This window comes from Ambystoma mexicanum, chromosome 14, assembly GCF_040938575.1.
Source record: "Ambystoma mexicanum isolate Mex_15411 chromosome 14, UKY_AmexF1_1, whole genome shotgun sequence".
In the NCBI taxonomy this organism is placed as follows: Eukaryota; Metazoa; Chordata; class Amphibia; order Caudata; family Ambystomatidae; genus Ambystoma; species Ambystoma mexicanum.
In genome coordinates this window covers 158603698-158626988 of record NC_090940.1, presented here as the reverse complement: position 1 = coordinate 158626988, position 23291 = coordinate 158603698, and the positions used below count along the sequence as shown (strand labels likewise).

The following is a 23291-nucleotide window of genomic DNA, read 5'->3' as shown; positions in this document are numbered from 1 at the left end:
TTTTGGCTCTTACCAAACTGAAAGTACAATTTGTGCTTACAGACATCCAATGAGGGCCCTTGATGCCTTTTAACGCAGCAGTGGAGATCCCCTTGTTGGAGGCCTGGGATAAGCAGGCCTCCCGTCCCACCGAGACCTTGCAAAGAAGCAACATCTGGCACCTTCCTTCCAGCCTTTCTTTCCACTCAATCCTCCGAGGGGAGCTTGGTGGTCCAGGCCACAAGGGCAACCTAAAGACATCCTCATTTCCCTCTTTGCATCCCGATAGGGAGAACAAGAGACTGAATGCATGGGGAAGCAGGATGCCCGGCCTCAGGGAGCATTGAGAGCGGTGAACGCTTCTTGCACATTGGCCAAGTTTTCTTTCAGCTTCTGAGGCTGCCGAAAGTCTGCTGGCACTCGACATGAGGGCTTCAGCGTCCTAGTTCAGGATGACAGGGAGGCTGCATGGCAGATCTTGCAGTCTGGTTTTGACATAGCAGACTGCATGGCCATCATGCAGAGACATTCCTGGATGCAGACCTCGGGTTCGATCCAGACGGCCAGTCAAAACTCCTGGACATGCCTTTTCGACAGACATAACATGTCTGGAGCCATGGCTGGCAACTCCCATCTGAGGGTCCAGGCTTCTAAGGCAACAGCAATATCTCTCTGTATGGCGGTCCAACAGCCCCTTTCTGCGAATAGGGAACACATTCTCATGGGTTTTTCTGTTTCCCACCTCTTCCCTGCAGAGAGGGGTCCCTCTCTTGGACATTTGTCAAGTGGCTACCTGGCCTCACTGCCAAACATAGCTGCTTGGATTCCCTTTCAGGGGAAGATGCAATCTTCGGTCGAGCGGTCCTCCAGAGTTTTCTGCTCTAGATGTTGTTCTCTTACTGTACTCCCCTTATAAATCTGCATACTGTTTTGGGTGTCTATTAAAGATTAGGCATCTGTGGGAGGTAGGAATCCATTAATAGAATAAATTAGTTGGCTCTATGTAATGTACTTTCTGAAGGTGCTCCTCCCACAGATACTGCATTGCCCTCGTACCTGCTCCACTGGCAAATAGCTAGTACACCTTACCTGTTATGCGTTCCCTCTGCAGCTGAATGCCTAGGAAAACGGCGCAACTGAGGTCAGTGGGTGTGGAGGCTGAAGAGGGTGTGGAGGTTGTTGAAGACATCAGAGTGAGAGGGTGAGTTTTCATACATATTCCTACCCCCAGCCACCATAGGGTTGTAGAGGCATAACGTCCTAACCCTTTCTCGCCCTTGCCTGACTATGATCGGTGATGGTCTGGTCAAGGATCCTATACACACTTGGAGGGAAATCAGGTGTACTAGAGGTAGTCGGGGAGCAAACCTGACATATCTTATTAGAAAACAATAGACCATAAAGGCTCCCGTACCTAATAGAGGTTTGGACACTCAGTTTCCTGGTTGAGCACGAATTACCACACTAAAACATAATGCAGAACAGTGACGCTTAGAAGTTCATGGAAAATACAACCTAACTTCATTATTAATTTGGTTAAAAACTATTTTAATATAAAGCATATAAGGTTATAAAAACATACACATAAAATTTAGTCAGTACAATAATTGACAAAGTGACCAGTGCAGTTGAATAAAGTGCTGTGTGCTAATCGCCAAGAAGTGCTAATAAAGTACAAAAAATATACTATAACTGAATCTAACTTCCAAGTACATGAGAATTCTAGATAGTCAGGTACTTGTTTACAATTATGGTTTAGAAACTTTAAGAAAATGCAACCTTTGACTTGTTTTAGTAAATAGAAAAAGCCACACAAGATACAACAAATGAGACCTATTCTTGTCGAATGTCTCAAAACATGGTGCTTTGGTTACAAAATGCCTAAAATACACCTTGGTGGATTATAACTCCTTATTCAGGTACTTAGTGTTAGTATCTGCAGTAGCCCACCTGGGCTTACCATAGACTGGTGGGGTTGGTAGAGAACCTTGTGAAAACTTCACTTACCTTTGGATTGTAATTCTGGAACATTTACTTGCAACTGTTGGCTTTGGCAACTCTTGTTCACAAATCACATAGTAAACCCTCCAGCAAAGTACTTGTTGGGGAACTGGTGACTTCTAGGCACTACCCCTTAATTCCTAGCACAGTTGAACTCATTAAGAACTTGGGACCGTAATCTAAGTTTTCTTGTGTAGGTTCAGACTGCTTTCTTACAGTTTACTTACCTGTCTCCAACTGGTTTTTGCTATGTGCTCTTTCTTCACTTGATTTAACATACACAGTTAATGAACGTGTTGCACTTAACATTGCTAAACTATTGCATAACTGTTTCAAAGGTTAAGTGTGTGTTCTGTTACCATAACTTCTACCAGTGAAGATATATATGTGTAGAGTAGTAGTTGTGTGACATTACTTACCTACGGTTTTCATTAGAAAGAGTGCATTCAAATGTCTAATAAATAATTGTATATTTTTGTACATCTTCTTGACTAGCTTGAATTATTGGAGTGCCTGTGTGTGTGTCTCATTGCAGCCCCATACCACTCTCAAACCCTCCTGAGTCTCATCCTTACGAGTCGGCTACCCTACCTTGACTGGGTTTGGCTAGACATCGGTGCCTTCTCCTGTTCACCTTAATATGGAGGCCTCTCAGAATCCACCATCTAGATCAGTTTGGCCCAAGTGTGCCTATGTTTACGATGCTTGATTAAGAGCGCAGAGAGGACAGAGGGGACCATTCATAAGCCTGACAGGTTAAACTACTTGCAGAGTCCCACCGGACATGGAACAGAATGTAACTGTGTCTTTCATAGCGTAACATCTACCATTGAGGTGTCCTTTTAGTGTTATACTTCTTCTTGTGGTAAAGATAACGAATCACCTTACTTAGCATATAAGGCTAACGTTTTTGAAATGCAGTAAGCATGTAATGTGGTTGCCATGGTGTACAAATATGGCTAACAGTATTTTTGATTTTCCATTTGCGCTTCTATGTTCTCTTTTTTTGCTATTCCTGCATTATCCCTTCCCTTTCCTCATTCCTTTTCTCTCTGTCTTGAATGCACACATATACATTGTACAATATAATTTTCATTTGTTTGTGTTCACATATGCCATATTTAAAACTGTTTGTTAAAATTGTGTGTAAATTTGAAATGTGTTGTATAGCCCTGGTTTGAGGAAGGCAATGTCAATTTGCCGAAACACGTGTCACCAATATAGGGCAAGTTATGATATATCCTCAGAACTGGGCGTGTTAATAAACAGCAGTTTCTGAACCACAGAATCAAAAGTGTGGCGCATTTGTGTACAGGGGGGTGTGTTTTACGATCTACGTTTAGAGGTGGGGTCCTGTACCTCTATCTCTCCCGTGAGTGCGACACTGTTACTGACGGAATATTTCATTAAAGGTCGTAGAGTGCTCTCAAGTTGGTGTAAACAAACACCCAGTTTTCATTGAGTCCTTTTTAGAGTTAGTTACTGCAAGAGATTGGGAAGAGTTGGAATTAGTTTTAGAGAAGAGGAGACAGGATGTGAAGCCTAAAGCATTCAGATCAGAAGCACCCAATCCCTGTCTGTTAGTAGAATTCTAAAAGAGTTTGGTGCAACCTATACTGCATGTATTTCTTACTGTAGATTATCAATGGGAGTAATATATGTGATCCCTGTAAGCATGCTTAGACTTGACATGTAACAGTGTAAGTCACATGATTTTTTACTACTGGCTAAACCTTGGAATGTTATATTGCACTTTGTGGCTTATCTCTTGCATCTGAAATGTTCTCTCTTCTTTAGGCCAAAAATGGAGAGTTTGGCTTGTCCCTGAAGGGAAGTGTCCTGCGCTTGCTGCTCGATGCTGGATTTCTTTTCCTGATCCGATTCTCTCTTGATGACTCTGCCGAGAATGTAATTGCAGGATCTGTACATGCTCTCTGGGCCCTGTTGGTGTCTCCAGATGATGAGGTAACGATTGGGATTTCCCTTCACCTTTGGTGGAGTCAGTGCTCCAGATAAGATTTTGAGGTGGGAGTATTTTACTCCCTATTTTTAGACTGAGAGTAAATGAGATTTTAAGAGAGTAAAAATGACTTTTCTCCTTTGCAAGAGAGTAAAATGTATGTGACATCCAGCCGACATGTGAAAAACTGTATGGAAATCATTACAATGCAGCAGCTTTCTGCATTGTGACAGAATACACCTTTCATTATTTCTCAAAGGTCTGGCCATTTGATCTTTCCTGTATATATTTAAATATTGAAAACACTAAAACCTAGCCAATTACATAGTAAAGCAAACATGAATTGCATTGTGTGTTTCGAGGTTCGATAGCAGAATTGTCTTTTGATGTTTAATGAAAGTCCTCATTTCCTGGAGCTATTACTACCTAATGGAATGCCAATGTTATGATACAAAAGTGCAAAATTCTCTATCTAATTGCATGGTCAAATGGTTCTTTATATAGAACATATTTATCATAATTATCACCAAACCGAAGTCGGTACTCCTTTATCGACCTCGAAAGGATGAAAGGCTAAGTTGGCCTTGCCGGGATTCGAACCTGCAACCTACAGATCGCAGCAATGAGTGCTCAGAGGTCAGTTAACTGAGTATCGACTGAGGTATAATAATCACAGTGTTGGACGAACCATATATGAAGCGCTACATAAAGTAAAATACCTATCTGGATTATCACAGCGACAGGTTTTGCTGAGTTTCTATTTCAGTTACAAATGTAACTTTCATTCGTTTGTTTTTGAACAGCGCTTGCACTTCCTGGAGAGTCAGGTTTTTGATGTTTTACTTGTATTCTTGAAGATTTGAGAGGTTAGAACAGCTGTGAGTGGTGCAATGACAATTACTCACCCTTGAGCAAAGACTCTGCTGCCACTGACCATTTACAGTAATGTACCCCATTGACTGCAAGGTTGAATGGATGTAAATTAGACCATGCATAGTCATCATTTTACACACTGTTTTTTATGATTAGACTGTACATTAAAAGTGTAAAAAGTATCTGTCTCTGCATGATTATGCACACAACACAGGAACTCTGAAAAATACAATTGTGAAATACGGGTTTGCTTACACTGGAAAAGGAGCATAATTTGTTAATTCTCAATTGCAACTTAGTTTTCCATCGTATTAATTATACAATCCTAAAATGCTAGTAAAATAAATATGCACAGTGCTGTTTGCTCCATCAGCGGATGCTGAATGGAAATAAACCATTCCTTTAATCACAATGTGAAGTTTCTTTTTTTGAAAGGCTTCAGAGGAATACATTCTGTTTCAGAGGCTTTTATCCTTGGCATGGCTTCATATAACATCCATGTATATAAAAATCAAAAGAGGCATTCTGGTTTGTCTCAAGTAACCTGACCTTTGCACTCCCCTGTGCTCTAAACTTGTGTGTAAATGTACACAGGAAAATAATAAAACGGTCGTATTTCCAAGATTTTTCATCTGTAAAAGGGCCTGGTACGCACCTTATCCGGAGGCCTGGGTGGAGTGATCTAAATGATTTCTTAATAGCCATTTTACTTTCAGTATTTGAAAGTGTTTATATGCCTAAACTAAACCTGGGTGTGCAGCTCTCTCCTTTGAGCCTAACAACAATGTCCAAATATTTGCTTCCCTAATATAGGAATACCTGGACATCACTTTCTCATGGTTCCAGGGTACATTGGCATTTCCTTTTCTTCCAAATCAAGATGAGGAGGAAGATGATGATGCAGATGAAGAGGAGACTGAGGCTCCAAAGAGTGCAGTAGATGAGAAAGCAAGAAAAAAAAAGCTGGAAGAAGAAAAGCCAGACCCTGATGTGGCACGCTATGATGCCATAAAGGTGATTATTGAAATGTACTGTATGTTGACGTCAGTGGAATGTCTGAAGTTGCCATTTTTGCTATAATACCTGAGGAAGCGGGCACCTGGCATGTTCAACGCGGTACCAAGGGCTCGTGTTGAAAGTCCCTACAACAGCTTAAGCATAAAAAAAGTATTCTTCAGCAACTGGAAGTGCAACAAAATGGAATATTGGTAACACTTTTCAATGAGTTCTCATTTGAAAAATGCTTGGCTTTGCCACTGTGCACGGCCCATGTAATACTGATGACTGAGGCCGCTCCTCAGGAGTGCATTTATCCAGTTTCTTTGGAATCAGCTGGCCATAACAACTGTTAAGGCTTCGATTCCAAAAAACCTGATTGGTTAGTGTCTTAATTCCAGATACTAAACTTTTTTAAAACATAATCAGTACAATGAACACATACCTCTCACTACAGACGGCAACACCACCCGCCACCCCTGACAATACACATGAGACAACTACAACAAGGAGGAAAGAGACAAATTATTTCCAGGCTTATGTGGCAGATTGATGGTCAGACCCTGCAGATGTGTCACTGCTGATCGATAGTCAATATTTAACATACAGACCCCAAATGTCTTTTGGCTTCGAGGCCTGGTGTACAATAGTTCTGTAGTACATCTCCATTCGAGGGGATTGGGTCCTCCGACGTATTCCATATCTATGACATGTAATCACCACAGCTGTGCTGCTTCGGAAACTTTTTTCTGCGTCGATGACGTCGATGCGCCGTCGTCGAGGACCTCCTCCGACGTCATCCGATGTGATAAGTAGGACGCACGACGCCCGTAGCCTCCGTTCCGTTTTTTCCGCGAACGTGTTGCTTCGTGATTCTCGGTTCACGCCTCGACTCTTTAGAGTTCTGTTCTTCTCGGTTCTTCGAACCTGTTCGTTTTGTGAAAATCCTTCGTGTGAAGATGTCTTCTACTTCGTCTTCGACCCCGCGTCCGGGTTTAAAGAAGTGCGGGGAGTGTGGGTCCAAGATGTCGGTGACAGACTCGCACGACGCCTGCCTCTGGTGCCTCGGGGAGGCCCACGACACGGATGACTGTATCGACTGCCAGTCGCTCACGTCCAAAGCCTTACGCGAACGTAAGAAGAAGTTGTCGGTAGGTCGGGTGTCCAAGCCCAGGAAGTCGAAGTCTGCGGGGCTTTCGACGGATGATTCGAGGGGTGACTCTCCGCGTCATCGTCGGAAGTCTCGTGGGTCTCCTTCTAGGAGTCGGTCTCGCCACTCCTCAGCCTCTTCGAGGCATTCTCGGAAGCGCCGACACCGGTCGTCTTCCAGGTCCTCTTCAGAGGACTCTGCCCGGCACGTCGCTTACCCCACCAGCCGTGCGACGCCGGAGGAATGGGCTTCCTTCGGGAAGAAAATGCTGGCGATTCTTGAGTCGCAGGGTACTAAGCCGTTCGCGCCCCCGAGTGGGGTCGGTCGTGAGAGGTCGAGAGACATCGCTCGCAAGAGTGGTCGGCACGAGTCACGGGAGAGGTCCCGTTCGGACAAGGAGACTCGTTCTCGACGTACCCGTTCCAGGTCCCGGTCCTCGACGCGTTCGAGACCGTGTGCACCTGTGAGGTCTTCGAGGAAGACATCGACGTCTGAGGCGTCAAGGGCGTCGACAGGCTTTCTCGAGGCTCCGGCTCCGAGGAAGTCGTCGAAGCCGTCGATGCTCAGGTCGTTGAGGGAAACGCTCGGGGCTCCGACTTCGAGGGCTGTGTCGACGCCGCCGATGCTGGAGGCGCTGCATCTGACGTCGACGCGGATTTCCTCGACGCCGATCCTCTCGGCGCCGATGCCGGTTCTCTCGACGCCATCGACGCCTTTCGTGTCGGAGGTACCCCGTGGCACGGGAGAACCCCCTAGGAATGCTCTGGTTAAGAGCAAGCACTCTCGGGTGCCTTCTTTTCGCCACCTGGACTATATTTCAGAGGCGGATGAGGATTCTGATGGCCTGGTTCCTAGTCAGGTTCCAGATGAAATTGTCTCGGGCCATAGTCAGTTTGACGATTTGAGACAGTCACTGCATGATGCCAGTGGACTGGACACCTCTCCGGAGGTGGAGTTTTGTAGGCCTGAGCCTGGCTCTCATGCCGATTCCTCGTACCGGCGCCTTATGGCTAGGGTTTCTGAGTACTTGGGATGGTCTGCTCCCCCAGGGGAGTTTGTGCAGGATGATCTGACGGACATCCTTGATGTTGGTCCCCCAACTGATCCGGTACTGCCGTTCCATATGGCTTTACAGAGAAGGGTGGCGGCGGCTTGGACTGCTCCGTAGAGTCTCCCGGCGGTGGGCAGATCCTTGTCGCGAAAATACCGTCCAGCCAGTAGCGACCCCTGCTACTTGACCAGGCACCCCACTCCGGAGAGTTTGGTGGTGCAGGCGGCCACGGCCCCGGCAAAGCAGGCGTCGTACCCTACCATCCCTCCTGATAGGGACAACAAACGTTTTGATGGCTGGGCGAAGAAAGTGTTTTCTTCTGGTGGTATGGCGCTTCAGGCGGCCAACTCCATTTGTGCCTTGTCTCGTTTCACACACACTCTGTGGAACTGTGTTGCGTTAGCAGCTGAACATATTCCCGAAGGGGACGAACGGGATGGTTTCCTTGCTATGGTCCAGGATGGTAAGGATGCCATGTGTGAGTCCGTTCAGTCGGGTTTGGACTTAGCTGAATGCGTCAGTAGGTCCATGGCGGCGAGCACCGTGATACGCAGGTTTGCGTGGTTGCGGAAGTCGGCGTTTGCTCCTGATGTGCAGTCTCGGCTCCTCAACATGCCCTTTGACGGTGAACACCTTTTTGGCAGCAAGGCTGACGAGAGCCTTGAGAGGTTGCAGACCTCGAAAGCTGCAGCGAAGTCGTTGGGCGCTGCAGTTCGCCAACCTCTGCCTTTTTGTCCTAGGGGACAGCAGTGGAGGGGTGGTTCCTTTCGCTATTACTCGTCCTTCAGTAAAGCGAGAGGAGCTGGCAGTCAAAGAGGCCAACGCAGGGGCACCAGAGGTGGACGACAGGGTACCCGTGGTGCCAAGGCCGCTCGGGCAGTTGCCTCTTTGCCCTCAGGTAACGCTGCGGCCGCTCCCACTCAGTCATGATGCCATGTCCCATGGTTCGCCGGTTGGGGGAAGGCTGGCGCAGCATCTTGTAGAGTGGCAAGCCATTACTTCAGATGTGTGGGTTCTGGAGATCATAACCCACGGCTACTGTCTTCCCTTTCGGCACAGGCCTCGCGACAATCCACCGGGTAACCTCTCTTTGCAGAGTCCGGATCCGCTCCTTGCGCAGGAAATTCAAGCCCTGCTGGAGAAAGGCGCCATAGAACTGGTGCCTGTAGCGGAGAGGAACAAGGGATGGTATTCCCCTTATTTTTTGATTTCGAAGAAAGACAGGGGATTGAGACCCATCATGGACTTGCGCAGTTTGAACAAACTCCTCAGGAAGGACAAGTTCAAGATGGTTACTCTCTCTCAAGTCCTCCAGGCCCTTCAGCTTCAGGACTGGTTGGTGTCACTCGACCTCAAAGATGCTTACTTCCATGTGCCGATCCATCCCAAGCACAAGAAGTACCTGAGGTTCGCGGTTGGCGACTCGCACTTTCAGTTTCGGGTCCTGCCGTTCGGATTGACCTCCGCCCCGAGGGTTTTCACCGAGCTCATGGTGGTGGTGGTGGCAGCGCATCTCAGGCAAAGGGGGATTCACGTCTACCCCTACCTGGACGATTGGTTGATCAGGGGGAGCTCTCCCGAGCAAGTTCTGGATCATCTGTCCGTCACCTGCCACTCCCTTCACAGGCTGGGCTTCTCCCTCAATTTAAAGAAGTCCCATTTGACGCCAACACAGCGGCTCCAGTACATCGGAGCAGTGCTCGACACTTCCCTGGGGCACTGTTTTCCTCCCCAGGTGAGGGCTCTTCACATTCAGCAGATGGTGCACAAGTTTCAGCATGCCCAGACGCTCCCAGCGTTAGAGTTCTTGAGGCTGCTCGGCCTCATGGCATCCTGCATTCTTCTGGTGCCAGAGGCTCGCCTGCGGATGAGATCTTTGCAGTGGGCGCGCAAGACGCAATGGTTGCAGTCCTCCGGCAGGATGTCGGACCCGGTTCAGGTGCCGCCCTCGGTCGCCCGGGACCTTCTGTGGTGGGCCGTCGAAGGCAACTTGATGAAGGGGGCTCCGTTTTGGCTTCCCTGGCCTGAGGTGACGATCGTGACGGATGCATCCCTCACGGGTTGGGGAGCTCATGCCAACGGGCTGACAGTCAGCGGTCGTTGGTCTCCGTCGGAGTCCAGACTCCATATCAATCTGTTGGAGCTGAGGGCCGTCAGGCTAGCCCTGAAGGCTTTTCTGCCGACTGCGCGAGGAAAGAGTGTCCTGATCCTGACGGACAACACAGTGGCCATTCACTACCTCAACAAAAAGAGGGGGGCAGGGTCACTTCCTCTGTGCAGGGAGGCGATGCAGCTCGAGTTCTGGGCCATCCAGCAGGAAGTTTCGATCTCGGCAGTTCATCTGGCCGGAGACGAAAACGTGACGGCGGACGCTCTGAGCAGGCAGAGCACGATCTCTCACGAGTGGGAGTTGGCTCAGGAGATTCTCCTGGAGATCTTCGCCCTTTGGGGGACCCCTCAAGTGGATCTCTTCGCCTCCAGTGTCAACCGGAAGTGCGAAAGGTTTTGCTCGCGGGAATTTCCTCCAAAAGGAGCCTTAGGAGACGCGTTCGTGGTGGAGTGGTCGTTCCCGCTGCTGTACGCGTTTCCTCCAGTCCCCGTCATCCCGCAAGTGCTGCGGAGGTTACGGAAGTTCGGTTCCCGGATGATCCTCATTGCTCCGGCGTGGGCTCGGAGGACGTGGTACCCGGACCTTCTCGACTTGTCCATCTGCCCTCCGCGTCGTCTTCTCTACCGAGACGATCTGCTCTCACGGGAGGGGGGTCAGGTTCTCCATCCAGAGGTCAGATCCCTCAACCTTCACGCTTGGCTTCTGAAAGGTTGAGGTATAAGGATTGGGACCTCCCTGAAGACGTGATGGAGGTGTTGCTTTCGGCCCGAAGGCCTGCAACAAAGTCTCTGTACCGTTGCCGTTGGCGTAAGTTCTGCGACTGGTGCCGAGTTCAGAATGTGGATCCTTTTGCATGTGACATCCCCATGGTTCTGTCCTTTTTACTTTCTTTGGCCCACAGGGGCTTGCAAGTGGGTACCATTAAAGGTTACCTGGCGGCGCTGTCCATCTTTAAGCGCTCGTCTGAAGAGTGTTCTTACTTTAAAATCCCTTTAATTTCACAGTTTCTGAAAGGGCTCACTAATGTGTTCCCTCCGTCACCTTTCCTGGTGCCCGGTTAAAACCTTGTTTTTAAGTTTCTTATGGGTGCTCCATTTGAGCCTTTACATTCTTGCCCTTTGAAGCTGTTAACTCTGAAAACTGTGTTTTTAGTTGCGGTTACTTCCGCTCGCAGAGTGAGTGAGTTACAGGCACTTTCAGTTAAGCCACCCTTCACTGTATTTCACAAGGACAGGGTTGTCCTTAGAGTTCGTCCTTCTTTTCTTCCGAAGGGAGTGACGGAATTTCATTTGGCCCAGAAGGTTGTTCTTCCGGCATTCTATCCTCCTCCGCATCCTGGTAAGGAAGAGGAGAGGCTCCATAGGCTTGATCCTAGGAGAGCTTTAAGCTTTTATGTTTCACGCATGTCCCGGGTCAGAGTGGACGATCAACTCTTTATTGGTTACGCTGGAAAGCGTTTAGGGCAAGCTGTGACGAAACAGACTTTGTCTCGCTGGATTATTTTGGCCATCTCGGAGTGCTACCGCTTGGCGGGTAAGGACCCACCGGCTGGCTTGCGGGCCCATTCTACCAGGGGTATGGCTGCATCTACTGCCCTGCAGAGGGGTGTTCCTATTCGCAACATCTGTGATGCAGCCACCTGGGCTTCAGTACATACATTTGTACGTCACTATTCCCTCGATTCCATCCGAGCACAGGATCTGGCCTTTGGCAAGGCGGTCCTTTGCTCTGCTATTTGATTGGCTATTCTAAATTTTGATTCTAAATTCTTTCCCTCCTCCTTGCTCTGGTACTGCTTTGGGAGTCTGTCATGGATATGGAATACGTCAGAGGACCCAATCCCCTCGAAGAACAAGTTACTTTCTTACCTGGTAACGTTCTTTCGATGGGATGGTCCGACTACATATTCCATATCGCTCCCGCCCTGCCTTCCCCGCTGCAGAATTTCTTTGCGATTGCAGCTTACGTTCCGCAAGGCTTTGTGTCTGACTGGCAGTTGGCTAGTGTCACACGTTCTGGGGGAAAAAACTACAACTGAGGCTACGGGCGTCGTGCGTCCTACTTATCACATCGGATGACGTCAGACGAGGTCCTCGACGACGGCGCATCGACGCAGGACGCAGACGCCGAAAAAAGTTTCCGAAGCAGCACAGCTGTGGTTATTACATGTCATAGATATGGAATACGTCGTCGGACCATCCCATCGAAAGAACGTTACCAGGTAAGAAAGTAACTTGTTCTTTCATAGCAATCCAAGATATCAGACCTCCATTGTTCATATGCAGAGGGGCGGCCTCTTGGCCAACAGTAGAAACAAACCCAGAAGCTTTCTGACATTCTTGGGCAGCTTGTACGTGTAAACCAACAAAGCTACAATGGGAGACATGGCTACCCCTTCACCTGCAATTCTCTCGCTCCTCTCGATCACTCGCACCCAAAATGAGTAGATTCGGGGGCAAGCCCAAGCTAGGTGTAAGAAAGTAGCCAGGGAAACACTGCAACTCTGGCACGAATCTGGTGTTTCAGGGAAGAACCTATGTATGTCCACTGGGGTCAGATAAAACTGATGCCGAAATTTGAACTGTATCAGCTTGAAGTTGCTACTGATGGCCACCTTCCGTGTCTGCATGCAACAATATCTCCAGATATCGTCTGAGAGGGGAACACAGGGCGTCTTTCCACTTAACCCGGGAATCCCCGGCCCACCCCACAGCCCTGTCAATTATGGTGGCATATAGCTTGGCGATTAGTTTGGACCTAGTCCCTGTGCTGATCACCCCATGTTGAACAGGTGCAATCGGGGGCTCATGAACCTATATTCCAATCCAATATGTGGCCTAAAATGTATAAAAATGTCTAGCGCCGACACCTCTCCCTTAACCTTAAATTCTTGCCAACATACAAGGCCCAACCTATCCATACATTGTATGAAAACCTTTGCTCCTGTCAATGGGATACCCAGCACATACTTAATAGGGAGGAGTGGGCAGTACAGTAGCCCATAACGTGTTTTGTCCTCTATCTGCTTCCAGGCGTTACAGGTAAGCTCAACCACATTACGCGCCCTAGTTATTTGCTGCAGCAAAGTACGAAAAACTTCCTTCAATAGCGATGGGAGCAAACATCGCCCCCTCAATTTGCATGTGTGCCCTGTCTGGAGTCAAATCATACCAGTGCGGCAGAAAGGATGCTTGTGCTGCCATCCAGTAGGCTTCAAAATCGGGAAGAGTGAGCCCTCCTCTCTCCAAAGACGCTATCAACTTATACCAATGCACACAGGCATGCTTTCCTTGCCAAATAAATTTGGATATGACGATCTTCAATGATTTAAAGAATTTGGTGGGGACCAATATGGGGACATTAAAGAATGTATAGAGAAATCTGGGCAATATTACCATTTTAATTAATGACATTCGACCAAAGAGGGACAAAGGCAAGTTCATCCATCTCCCCAAGAGTGCCTCAGTCTTTGCTAGTTTCACCCCATAGTTCTCTTGGTAAAGCACTTCATGTGATCGAGCTACCATCACCCCGAGATATCAAGTGTGGTCTGAATGCCACTGGAAGTCAAACTCCTCCTGAAACTTCTCAGTCCCATCGGTCAAGTGAAACTCCACCGACCTGGATTGGTTGATATTGAGCCCTGAGAAGCGACCAAAAACCAAAATGTCCCTCATAACAAGTGCTAGATTCGTTGTGGTGTCCTTAATGAACAGGATTAAGACATCCGCGTAAAGCGAAATCACCAGTTGGTGTGAACAGTTGCACCCCTCTGTGTGTCTGGAACTGACAATTCCGCCAGGGGTTCCACAGCGAGCGCAAGCAGCAGGGGGGACAACGGGCACCCCTGCCGCATTCCCCTTTCCATCTCAATGGGGGCTGGGTACCCGAAGATGTGCCACGCGGTCTTCCTGTATCAGGGAAACTGTTCTTATGAAATTCTCTCCCATCCCCATGTGTCTCAGTCCAGCGAAGAGAAAGGGCCATTCAATCACGTAATGACGCCTTCTCAGCGTTGAGCATGGCCGCCAACACTGAGGACTGCTGCTCCAAAACCACAGAGAGAAGGGCAAATATTCTACGATGTCTGTATGATGTGACCCTCCCAGGAATAAACCCAGCCTGATCGGCCAGTATGTATCTAGGTATTATCGGGGCAGGCCTGTTAGCCAACACCCTGGCTAAAATCTATTGTCCAGATTTATCAGGGAGATTGGGTGATAGGGCAAGCAGTTCTCCTCACTCTTCCCTGGCTTTAGAAGTAGGGCAACCACAGCTTTGCGCATTTACTGAGGCAGCGCCCCGCCCTGCACCACCTATTGATACATACAAAGCATGCGAGGGACAGGTATATTTGAGTAAGCTTTATAAAAATCAGCCGAGAGTCTGTCTGGGCCAGCGGCTTTCCCAGCGGGAAGCGCTTTGATAGCCTCATGGATCTCTGTTAACGATCTACCCAGCCACTCTTTCTTCCTGTGCCACCCAGTACAGACCAACCTGATCCAGGTATTTGTCAAGCATGACCTGTCCCACAGTAGCCCTAGAGGAATACAAAGCCCTGTAATAATCCATGAGTGCCCCCATTATAGTTTAGTTTAGTTTAGTTTGTTTATTTATAAAGTGCAACCAAACCCTCAGGTAACTGGGCGCATAATCATGTGTACAGCAGAGTTACATATCGCTACACTAACATCATAAATACAACAGACAGAGCGTATATTAGTTCAGGCTCTGAAAGTTTACATACAGGAGTAGAATATGCTGAGAACAGAATGTACAGAGGGCAAGTTACAGTGGCAGATGCGGACCGGGTTACAGGTTGGTCCTAAAATGGTATGGCTAGAGTAAACATTGCTATAAGTCGAGCGCGGCAGCTAGCCAGTCATGTCGGTGAAATTCTGGGTGTTTATGCTAGTAGCCATGATTTTACCATGGTTCTGAATGGCCAGAATGCGGTTTCCGATCTAATTGTAGTGGGGAGGGTGTTCCAACATTGTGCTGCGAGCACTGGAAAGCTGGAGCCTCCTGCAGTTTTTAGGTTATACTTGGGGATCTTTAGTTGGTGCAGGTAAGGTGTTCTAGTGGGTCTAATGGGGCAGTTTCTAGAGAATTTGTCAGAAAGATAGCGTGGGGCAGTACGTGATAGGGACTTGTGGGTGATGACCAGTGTTCTTAGCTTGATTCTATCACGGATCGGGAGCCAGTGGACTTCTTTTCTAACCGTGGAAATGTGTGCCTTGCACGGGAGGTTGAGGGCACATCTTAATGCATTATTTTGCAGGATCTGGAGTTTGTTCAGGTTGTTAGAGGTCGTGCCTAGGTAGAGTGTGTTGCAATAGTCTAATTTAGACAATATCAGCGCTCTCGATAGGGTGAGGCAGCTGGGGGTGGAGAGGAAAGGCCTACAGGCATTGATCAATTTATTGGTGTATGAGGTAGCTGAAATGGTCGAGTTTATTTGTTTCTTTAGTGATAAGGTAGAGTTGAGGTATACACCTAATGTTTTAACCTCTTTGGAGACTTTTATGATGTTGCCATCAATGGTAAAGGATTGGTATTTTTGGTCTAGTTTCTTGAGGCAAGCCTGGGAGCCTACAATAAGTAATTCTGTCTTATCGTCGTTGAGGCACAGACTGTGTGTGGCCATCCAGGCTTGGATTTCTGAATAGATATCATTAAGCTTTGCCACATCTTCTTCATAGCTACCAGTGAGCGTGATGAGGACCTGGGTGTCGTCTGCATAATTGGTGTAGCTGACACCCAGATCGTCAAGACGGTCAAAAAGGGGCTTCATGAAAATGTTGTAAAGATTGGGAGAAATGCAAGAGCCTTGCGGCACTCCACATGTGATTGGGATAGGGTCCGCAGCTGCAGTGGGGGCAAAGACTCTAGTCGACCTGTCCGACAGAAATGACTTGATCCACTTAGTGGCATTCTGTGAGAATGCAGCAGCTAAGGAGAGGTGTTGGGTGAGGATCTGATGGTCGACCAGATTGAAGGCCGCAGAGAGATCCAACAGGAGCAAGATGGCTAGTTTGCCCTTGTCTTTAGCGTCATCCATTTGGATTTTTAGATCCAAGAGGGCAGTTTCAGTCCCATGCCTAGGTCTGAAACCGGATTGTCGCAGGCCTAGGAGGTTGTTGTCTTCCAGATGCTGTTGTATTTGGAGATAGGCTACCCTGTCCAAGATTTTGAGAAGGAATGGGACTGTGGTGATGGGTCTATAATTTGTGGGGATATTGGGATCTAGGTTGGGTTTTTTGAGCAGGGGTAGGACCCATGCTTCTTTAAGGTTGTTGGGGACCACTGAGTTTTTGAAGGAGGAGTTGATCAGAGAGGTGATGAGAGGGGCTAGCTCATTAGCACCATCTTTTGATGACGGCAGCTGGGCAAATGTCGCCTTTGCAATTGGAAGGTTTGAGGCTGGCGATTATCTTGATTACTTCCTCTTCCGTGACTGGAGAGAAGTGGAAAGATGGGCAGATAGGGGTGGTGTGGCTAATTTTGCTGCTGGGATTCTGCTTGGCGGCAAGGCTAGCTTTCTTAGCTTCTATCTTGGTTTGTAGGAGGGAGATTTTGTTGGCACCCTTGTCTGTCTGCAAAGGCCTCCATGCTGGTCTACAATCGTTGTGATGTGCGAACTAGAGGTTTTTTTTGTCCTAATCAAACGGGTCAGCAAGGTCCCAGTCCGTTGTCCCTTACTGTACCGTCACACGGCCGCGCTTCTAATAAGGAATCTAACCTCCCGCTCTGCTGCGTCCCTGAATATTCCAAACTCCTCTCAGAATCGAGCCTGCCATCGCCATTCCGGCTTCCAAATCCCACAATCGAGTTTCATTCACAAGCTGCTAGCTCTGCCCTTATAGCCCTGAGGACACCCGCTTCTTTGGCGATACACCGTCCCCGAATCACACACTTAAAGATTTCCCAAAGGGTGTAGTAAGATGCCATACAACTCTAGTTTTCTTGGAAAAAGTGGAGAACACCCTTCCGTAATTCCTCCCGGAACGCTGCCACGCAAACTCTTGTTTTTTTAAAGTACCAACTCCTGCCCCCCTGCCATTTCCCGGGGATATGGAGAGTAGCGACCTCAGGAGCGTGGTCGGAAAGCCTGTCCACCAGAATCCTACAATCAGAAAACCAACCTGACCCATTTACAGAAGCCAGAATATAGTCCAGCCTGGAAGCAGAACCATGCACCAAGGACCTGAATGTTTACCCCATTATGTCCACTAACCCTTCATTTGCGTATACCTGCAGCAATTTGCATATGGCCTTAGTTGCTCCTCTATTGGGTCCCCCCAACCTGTCCAGCGAGTTACTCATGACCACATTGAAGTCTCCAGCCCAACATACTGTGCTCTCCGGATGCCTCCAAAGTTGCTCTTCAATACATTCTAGAGTCTCAAGAGAATCTGTGTTAGGACCGTAATAGTTCACTAAGGTAAATCCCCTCCCTTGTACCAGGCCTGTAAGAACCACAGCCCTCCTTTCTGTGTCCCTCCCCACCTCTGTGCAGCAAAACCCTGTGTACTCTTAATAACTATGCACACCCCACTGGAATATCTGGAGTATGATGAGAAGTATCTGCGGCAACCACATGATTTGGCAAAGGCAGCCTCACTAGACGGCAAGAAGTGAGTCTCTTGTAGGAATGCGATGTCCACCTGGTGTCTCTGCATGTACAGTAGGACCATTCTTGTTTTAGAGGGACAATTCAGAACTCTAATGTTCCACGGCATGCACGTGACCCCCCCCCCCCCCTTTAATCACCCCTTCTCTGGTGAGGAATCAGTGCATTGTGGGGACATACACGTCATTGGTCGCAGCAAGCTTCCATTTCGGGCAACTTTGTGCCCATCCAAATAGGATTGACCATGCCCCTGATCTTAGGCCAGGTTCAGTCCGCCCCACCATTACAATTCTCACCAATGCCTCCCCCATGAAAGTTGCCATCTGTGTAAGTAGAGGTCGGAAACCTGTGTGCCGTGAGAACCAAACTAAGCCATAAACTGGAACTTTGCAACGCCCCCGATCCCCACCGACAACCCCAATGTGCCAGTATTGCCCCCCCAACCACCCATGAAGCAACCAAAAGCCAGAGCATGGGAGCCTCTCGAGGCTTAGCCACCCCCACCTGCATTAGTCACAATAGAAGACCTCGAAGGTTGGTCACCCCTCACTTATTCGAGAAAATAAACCACATTGGAGTGCCACTGCATGTCTGGAGCTTCAGTCTGGGCCTTTGGGCGAAGGCCTACCTTGGCCATTTCAGCTCCTTGCTGGCCCAGCACGATTATCCGCAGCGTCTAGGAAGTCACTCTCCTCCTCCGGAGATTGAAAGAATAGGGCTTTGCCGTTGTGCTCAACTCGTAGGCGTGTTGGGAACAGCATGGCATACTTGAATCCCTTCGTTTTGAGACTTTTCTTCACCTCAACAAAGTTCTTTCGTGACGCCTTTACCTGGTTTGAAAAATCAGGGAATATCCGTATCTGGTCACTGTGGGAGCTAAGGAAGACAGTTCCCTTGATCGTCGCAGAGCATGGTCCCTATTGCAGTAATTGAGGAGCCTGGCGATGATGGGCAGCGCACTTGACACCGGGGGACCGCCCCCGGGATACGATGAGCACTTTTTACCATGAAGGCTGAGGAGAACCCAGGCTCGCCAATTGTCTCCCGCAGTAGTGCCTCCACCAGCTGTTCCATGGGCGCTCTGTCCGCAGCCTCCGGGACCCCAGTTATCCTAAGGTTATTTCGGCGGGACCTGGACTCTAAATCGTCCTACTTGTCCTGTAGCTCTTTGACTGCCTTCCTCAGCTGGGCTACTTCCCTTGACATTGCAGAGGACTCATGCTCCACCATGGAGAGGCATTGTTCTGCTTAATCTAACCTGTCACCATGCCTATTGCGCCGGACCTGCATATGATCGACCTTACAGGTAAGAGTGGCCATTTTGTTGTCCAATGAGTTGATGCCGGTTTGCAACTTAGTTAGGATGCAATTTATGTCTCTGAGGGTGTCCAGTGAGGGCTCTGTTCGTGGATCAACAGCCTCCTCCACTTCTTGAGCTCCCCGTGATGCACGTTTTGCCTTTGAGTGGGTGCCATACAAGAGTTTAGATTGTGTCTTCTCATGCTTCTCCATTAAGACACAGGCTGGTGTGCACCCACAGGCGCCAGAAAGGAATGTCCAGGTCAGAACTGCACCCAGCAACGCCACCTCTACGCCGACTGTACGGCGGGAACAACCCGAGGGCGTCTGATGTCACCAGAGGTCCACAATGCCAATACCATTGCCCTCTACCTTGGCAGCACCGCTTACACTATACTGACTACCTAGCCTGTATTAGACTACAGCCAGTGTTTGGGATCTGCGGACTCTGAGGCACCTTGGTCAGTCCTTCTTGATTGAACTCTCAGGCCGCCTTCCCGCTCCGAGAATAATGACCTTCCGGACATTGCAGCTGAGCGATCTGCTGCAGTAACCTGTGCATCCACACCGCAACAGGATAAGGCCAGACCGCCTCCAGCCCGAAAGCTTTGCTCACAGTACCATGACTGATGTGCAATTGCTCCTCCACCACCTTACCTGACTTGCTCAGTGCCGCTTCACACCTCGCAGCCACCTGCCGATCCTGTAGGCCGGGCCGTCTCAACAATAGTCCCCTTTATGCTGAGGCCAGGGACCTCTCAACTGGTGTGGATGACTTCCCGTTATTCACCTGGGCCCGCACACCAGTGCCCGTAGGTGGTTGCCAGTTCCCCCCCCGGCTCAGCGATCTTGATGAGTGTGCTGCCCGGATCCACGGGCTTGAGATAACCGGTTTCACTCACTGGTTGCAGACACCTCTCCCAGGCACCCAAGCCGCACCAGTCTGCAGCCAGCCGCTACACGGCTCGTGACGCATCTTGTACTTAGCAGGGAAGCCGCCTCCAGATACAATGCAAAGCTGCAGACGGGAGTCCCAGAGGCCGCACAAAGCGGGGACTCAGGCCTCTTCCCTGCCCCACTCCGCTCCACCCTACGCAGGGCCTGCGATAGTGCCGTCTGTGCCTTCCCCGGGCACTGCCTCGCTCTCCTGCGGTGCCCGTTGTCTGGCACGACCAACGCCAGCCAGACCACGAGCCAGCACCGCCCGCAGTGCGCGTCAGAGAACGATGCTGCATTGATCTCTGTTGCTTGGCTGCAGTTAAGGGGCCTCGTCCTTCTCAGCTCCCAACTTCAATATTAACCAGGCTCAGCCTCCTGCTGCGACAGTCCACCGGAGCCATGCCACCTCTGTTTCCTCAGGCCTCGCCGCAAGCCCACAGCGACATTCACCCCTGGGTTTGATTGGCACAGCGTTAACCAGGCAATCGACCCAGAGCAGCTTCAGCACTCCACCAGCCGTTTTCGGCATGAACCAACCTCAATGGAGCAGGATTTTATCCGAATTAGTGGCAGGTTTCACAGGAGCTCACATTAGAGCAGCCATCTTGGCGCGGCTCTCAAGTGCCCCCTTATCCCGGGTACTAATCTAACAAATATATTTATTGGCAGTAATGCCTGGAGTGGCAGACAGTACCAGTTAGTACGAGCCACAGCCCAAGTCGTTTTTCTTTTTTTGGGCCGTGCAAAGCATTTTTCCACAAATAACTATAACCAAGAGGGCCACCAAGAAAATAGAAAACTGAGCTTTCGGAAGAGCCCCTTTTCTAATTTCGTGGTGTCTGGCTTGTGGGAAGGCATCTGTGCAGGGTAGTGCTTGAGATGAGTGGAGGCACGGCAGGTAAGTGGCACGTGTTCAACAGTCATATTTTTAGAAGGTATGGGAAGGGTGGGCATGGGCGGAGTGAGGGGGGCAAGCAGGAGCAGCCAATCACTTGCCCGGAATGCAAGCTATACCTCTGTATTCAGCCCACGTTCCAAGCAACCTGATTTGAAGATTACTGCCTCTTGGGTGCTAACATTTCCTTCAGCAGTAGAAAGATTATCCATAAATAGAGACGCTTAAAAGAACTACAATTAAGGACATTTAAAAATGTACCTGGACTGATTGTAGTGCCTTGTCAAAAAGGCATGTGGGAAGAATGTGAATCTGCATGCCGGATAGAGTATGTACAGGAAAAATCGTCTGAAGTGACAAAAGTACTAGTTTGATGCAGTACCAATTCAGCTAAACATAGCTGCAGCTCTACAAAAGTATCTATGTTTATTGTTCATGGAGAAATGATAGTACTGAGTCAGTCTGTTCTGACTGCCAGTGTGATATCAGATAGAAATCTCTATTTCAGTCACAATAATCTGTCCGATCTTTTCTGCTGGTTATGAATAAGCCTCCCACATTCAATGCCATGCGGTTCAGACATTTTACAAGCTCTATTGGTACATGAGTGGATTTCTTTTGGGAATGCTTCAGTATCATTCTTGGTTATCTGCACTCATGAAATCAAACAGACCTTTTACTGGTGGTACTTCATGAAGGGTAGTGTCACTCCTCTGGCTACTATCCTGCTTTCTGCAAGCCCTGTTGCATACCAAGATTTACTTTCAGTTTGTTTGTCTTGCAGAGCTTTTCATTTTCTTCACAGGAAACCTTCAACTCTTGATTTCCCTACTCGTAAATTATACCACCCATTAGTTAAGTTAATTCTTAGAATATTTAGGAATCCCACCTTTTAAATCACAAGTTAGCATTCCTTCAATGTACCTCCTCACAAAGGTTTAACCTCTCTGAACCATATGGTCCGTGTTAGGATATTGCCACATTTTTAACCAACTGGCTTCATTTAGCTGGCGCTTAGGGTTGAAAGTATAAGGGAGGATTACATATGGATTTTGCACCTGCTGTAGGCGGTTGAAATAAATGTACGCGTTTGCATATACAGTTTCAACATATTACATCAAAAGGTATTTTCTAGACAACTTGCCTATGTTCCCAAGTAAATTATTGTTCTTGTCTTTCTAAATTTTGGTTTCACATTCTCTTAGCTCTCTGGCACTTCACTATTTTGTTATAGATATATATATAATTTCTTTTCTTAAAGGGATTACTGAAGACCAAGATTCTCCACCGTCTGAGATACATTCTGGAAGTTGTGCGGCCTGCTCCATCTGTGGTTATGGATATTTTTGATATTCTCACCCGCATTGCTAGGCACTCCACCGAAGCCTGTACTCTGGTAAGTATTTTGGGGTAAAGAAGTAAGCATTCAGTGGGGTTCTGAGAGAATACAGGCAGTGTTCATTTACTTCTCGTGGATGAAGGACATGTAATGTTCAGTTGCTCCTTTTGCATGCATATAAAGAATGTTCGTTTTTCTGCACTGGGAAACACACTGTTGTGTATCAAGTCATAACTGTCACTTAAACAATGTATACCAGTAGCATTTCTTATGCTGAGGTTTTTGATGCTTTTGAAAAATCTTTTTGTCTTGCAAACTTGTGTTCGAGTGTAATGCAGGGTTTTTGTTGGACTATGATTGGAGGTCAACATAACTATAATTAGAGGTCAACGTTCAGCCTTATTCATCCTGTAACTATCAGACGTGTTTGTTTTTTCTTGCATTAGAGTTAAGGTGTGGATTTACTGTGTTAGAGCCAAGGTGTGGATTTATTGGATTCATAAAATTGCACATCATTTCGTCTAAGCGCATTACCTTTTCCTTTAAAAAAGTATGTTGTCATGTCTGGTTTCTCTTTCATTCATGAAACAATAACGTTTAATCCATCAAAACACTGAGTTATGAAGGTAGGATTTATATGTTAAAATATTATTGTTGTCTTTGTGCTTGAGGTTTGTAGTTTCCTCCAATCTTAATATTTCTGTTTTTACGCTTCTTGTTTGCTTTTTGTGCCATTACCTCAAGGTTGGATACTTGCCTCCATCATTTGAATTCTTACTACTTCATACCTCTTGCCAGAACTCTTTTTTTTTTTCTTTGTGTGGTTTCCCTTTCTCTTGATTATCACAAGACAGTTCAGAATCACATTGTTATGTTATCTTAAATGTCTCGAGTAAAACTTTCCCCATGAGTTGCGACATCCTGGCTCTAAGAACGTTGTCATTGCATAAATGTAACAGACTGCTGGTTATTGCAGAAAGAAACCTTGAGACACTTTCAGATGGTCACTGGTTGATGCCTTTTCGTATGACAGATTGATCCACCTATGAGTGGGTAAGACAGAGAA

General features: G+C 47.9%; 1 protein-coding gene across 3 annotated transcripts in view; it reads left to right on the top strand.

Moving 5' to 3' along the window:
* The window catches only part of RPAP1 (RNA polymerase II associated protein 1), an 850859-nt gene that overhangs the window by 420247 nt on the left and 407321 nt on the right, over positions 1–23291 (top strand). For all 3 annotated transcript variants that reach the window (XM_069638789.1, XM_069638790.1, XM_069638791.1), the window contains exons 11-13: positions 3778–3945; positions 5627–5827; positions 22148–22282. In XM_069638789.1, the coding sequence (XP_069494890.1) occupies positions 3778–3945; positions 5627–5827; positions 22148–22282 (504 nt within the window). The remainder of the gene's footprint in view (positions 1–3777; positions 3946–5626; positions 5828–22147; positions 22283–23291) is intronic.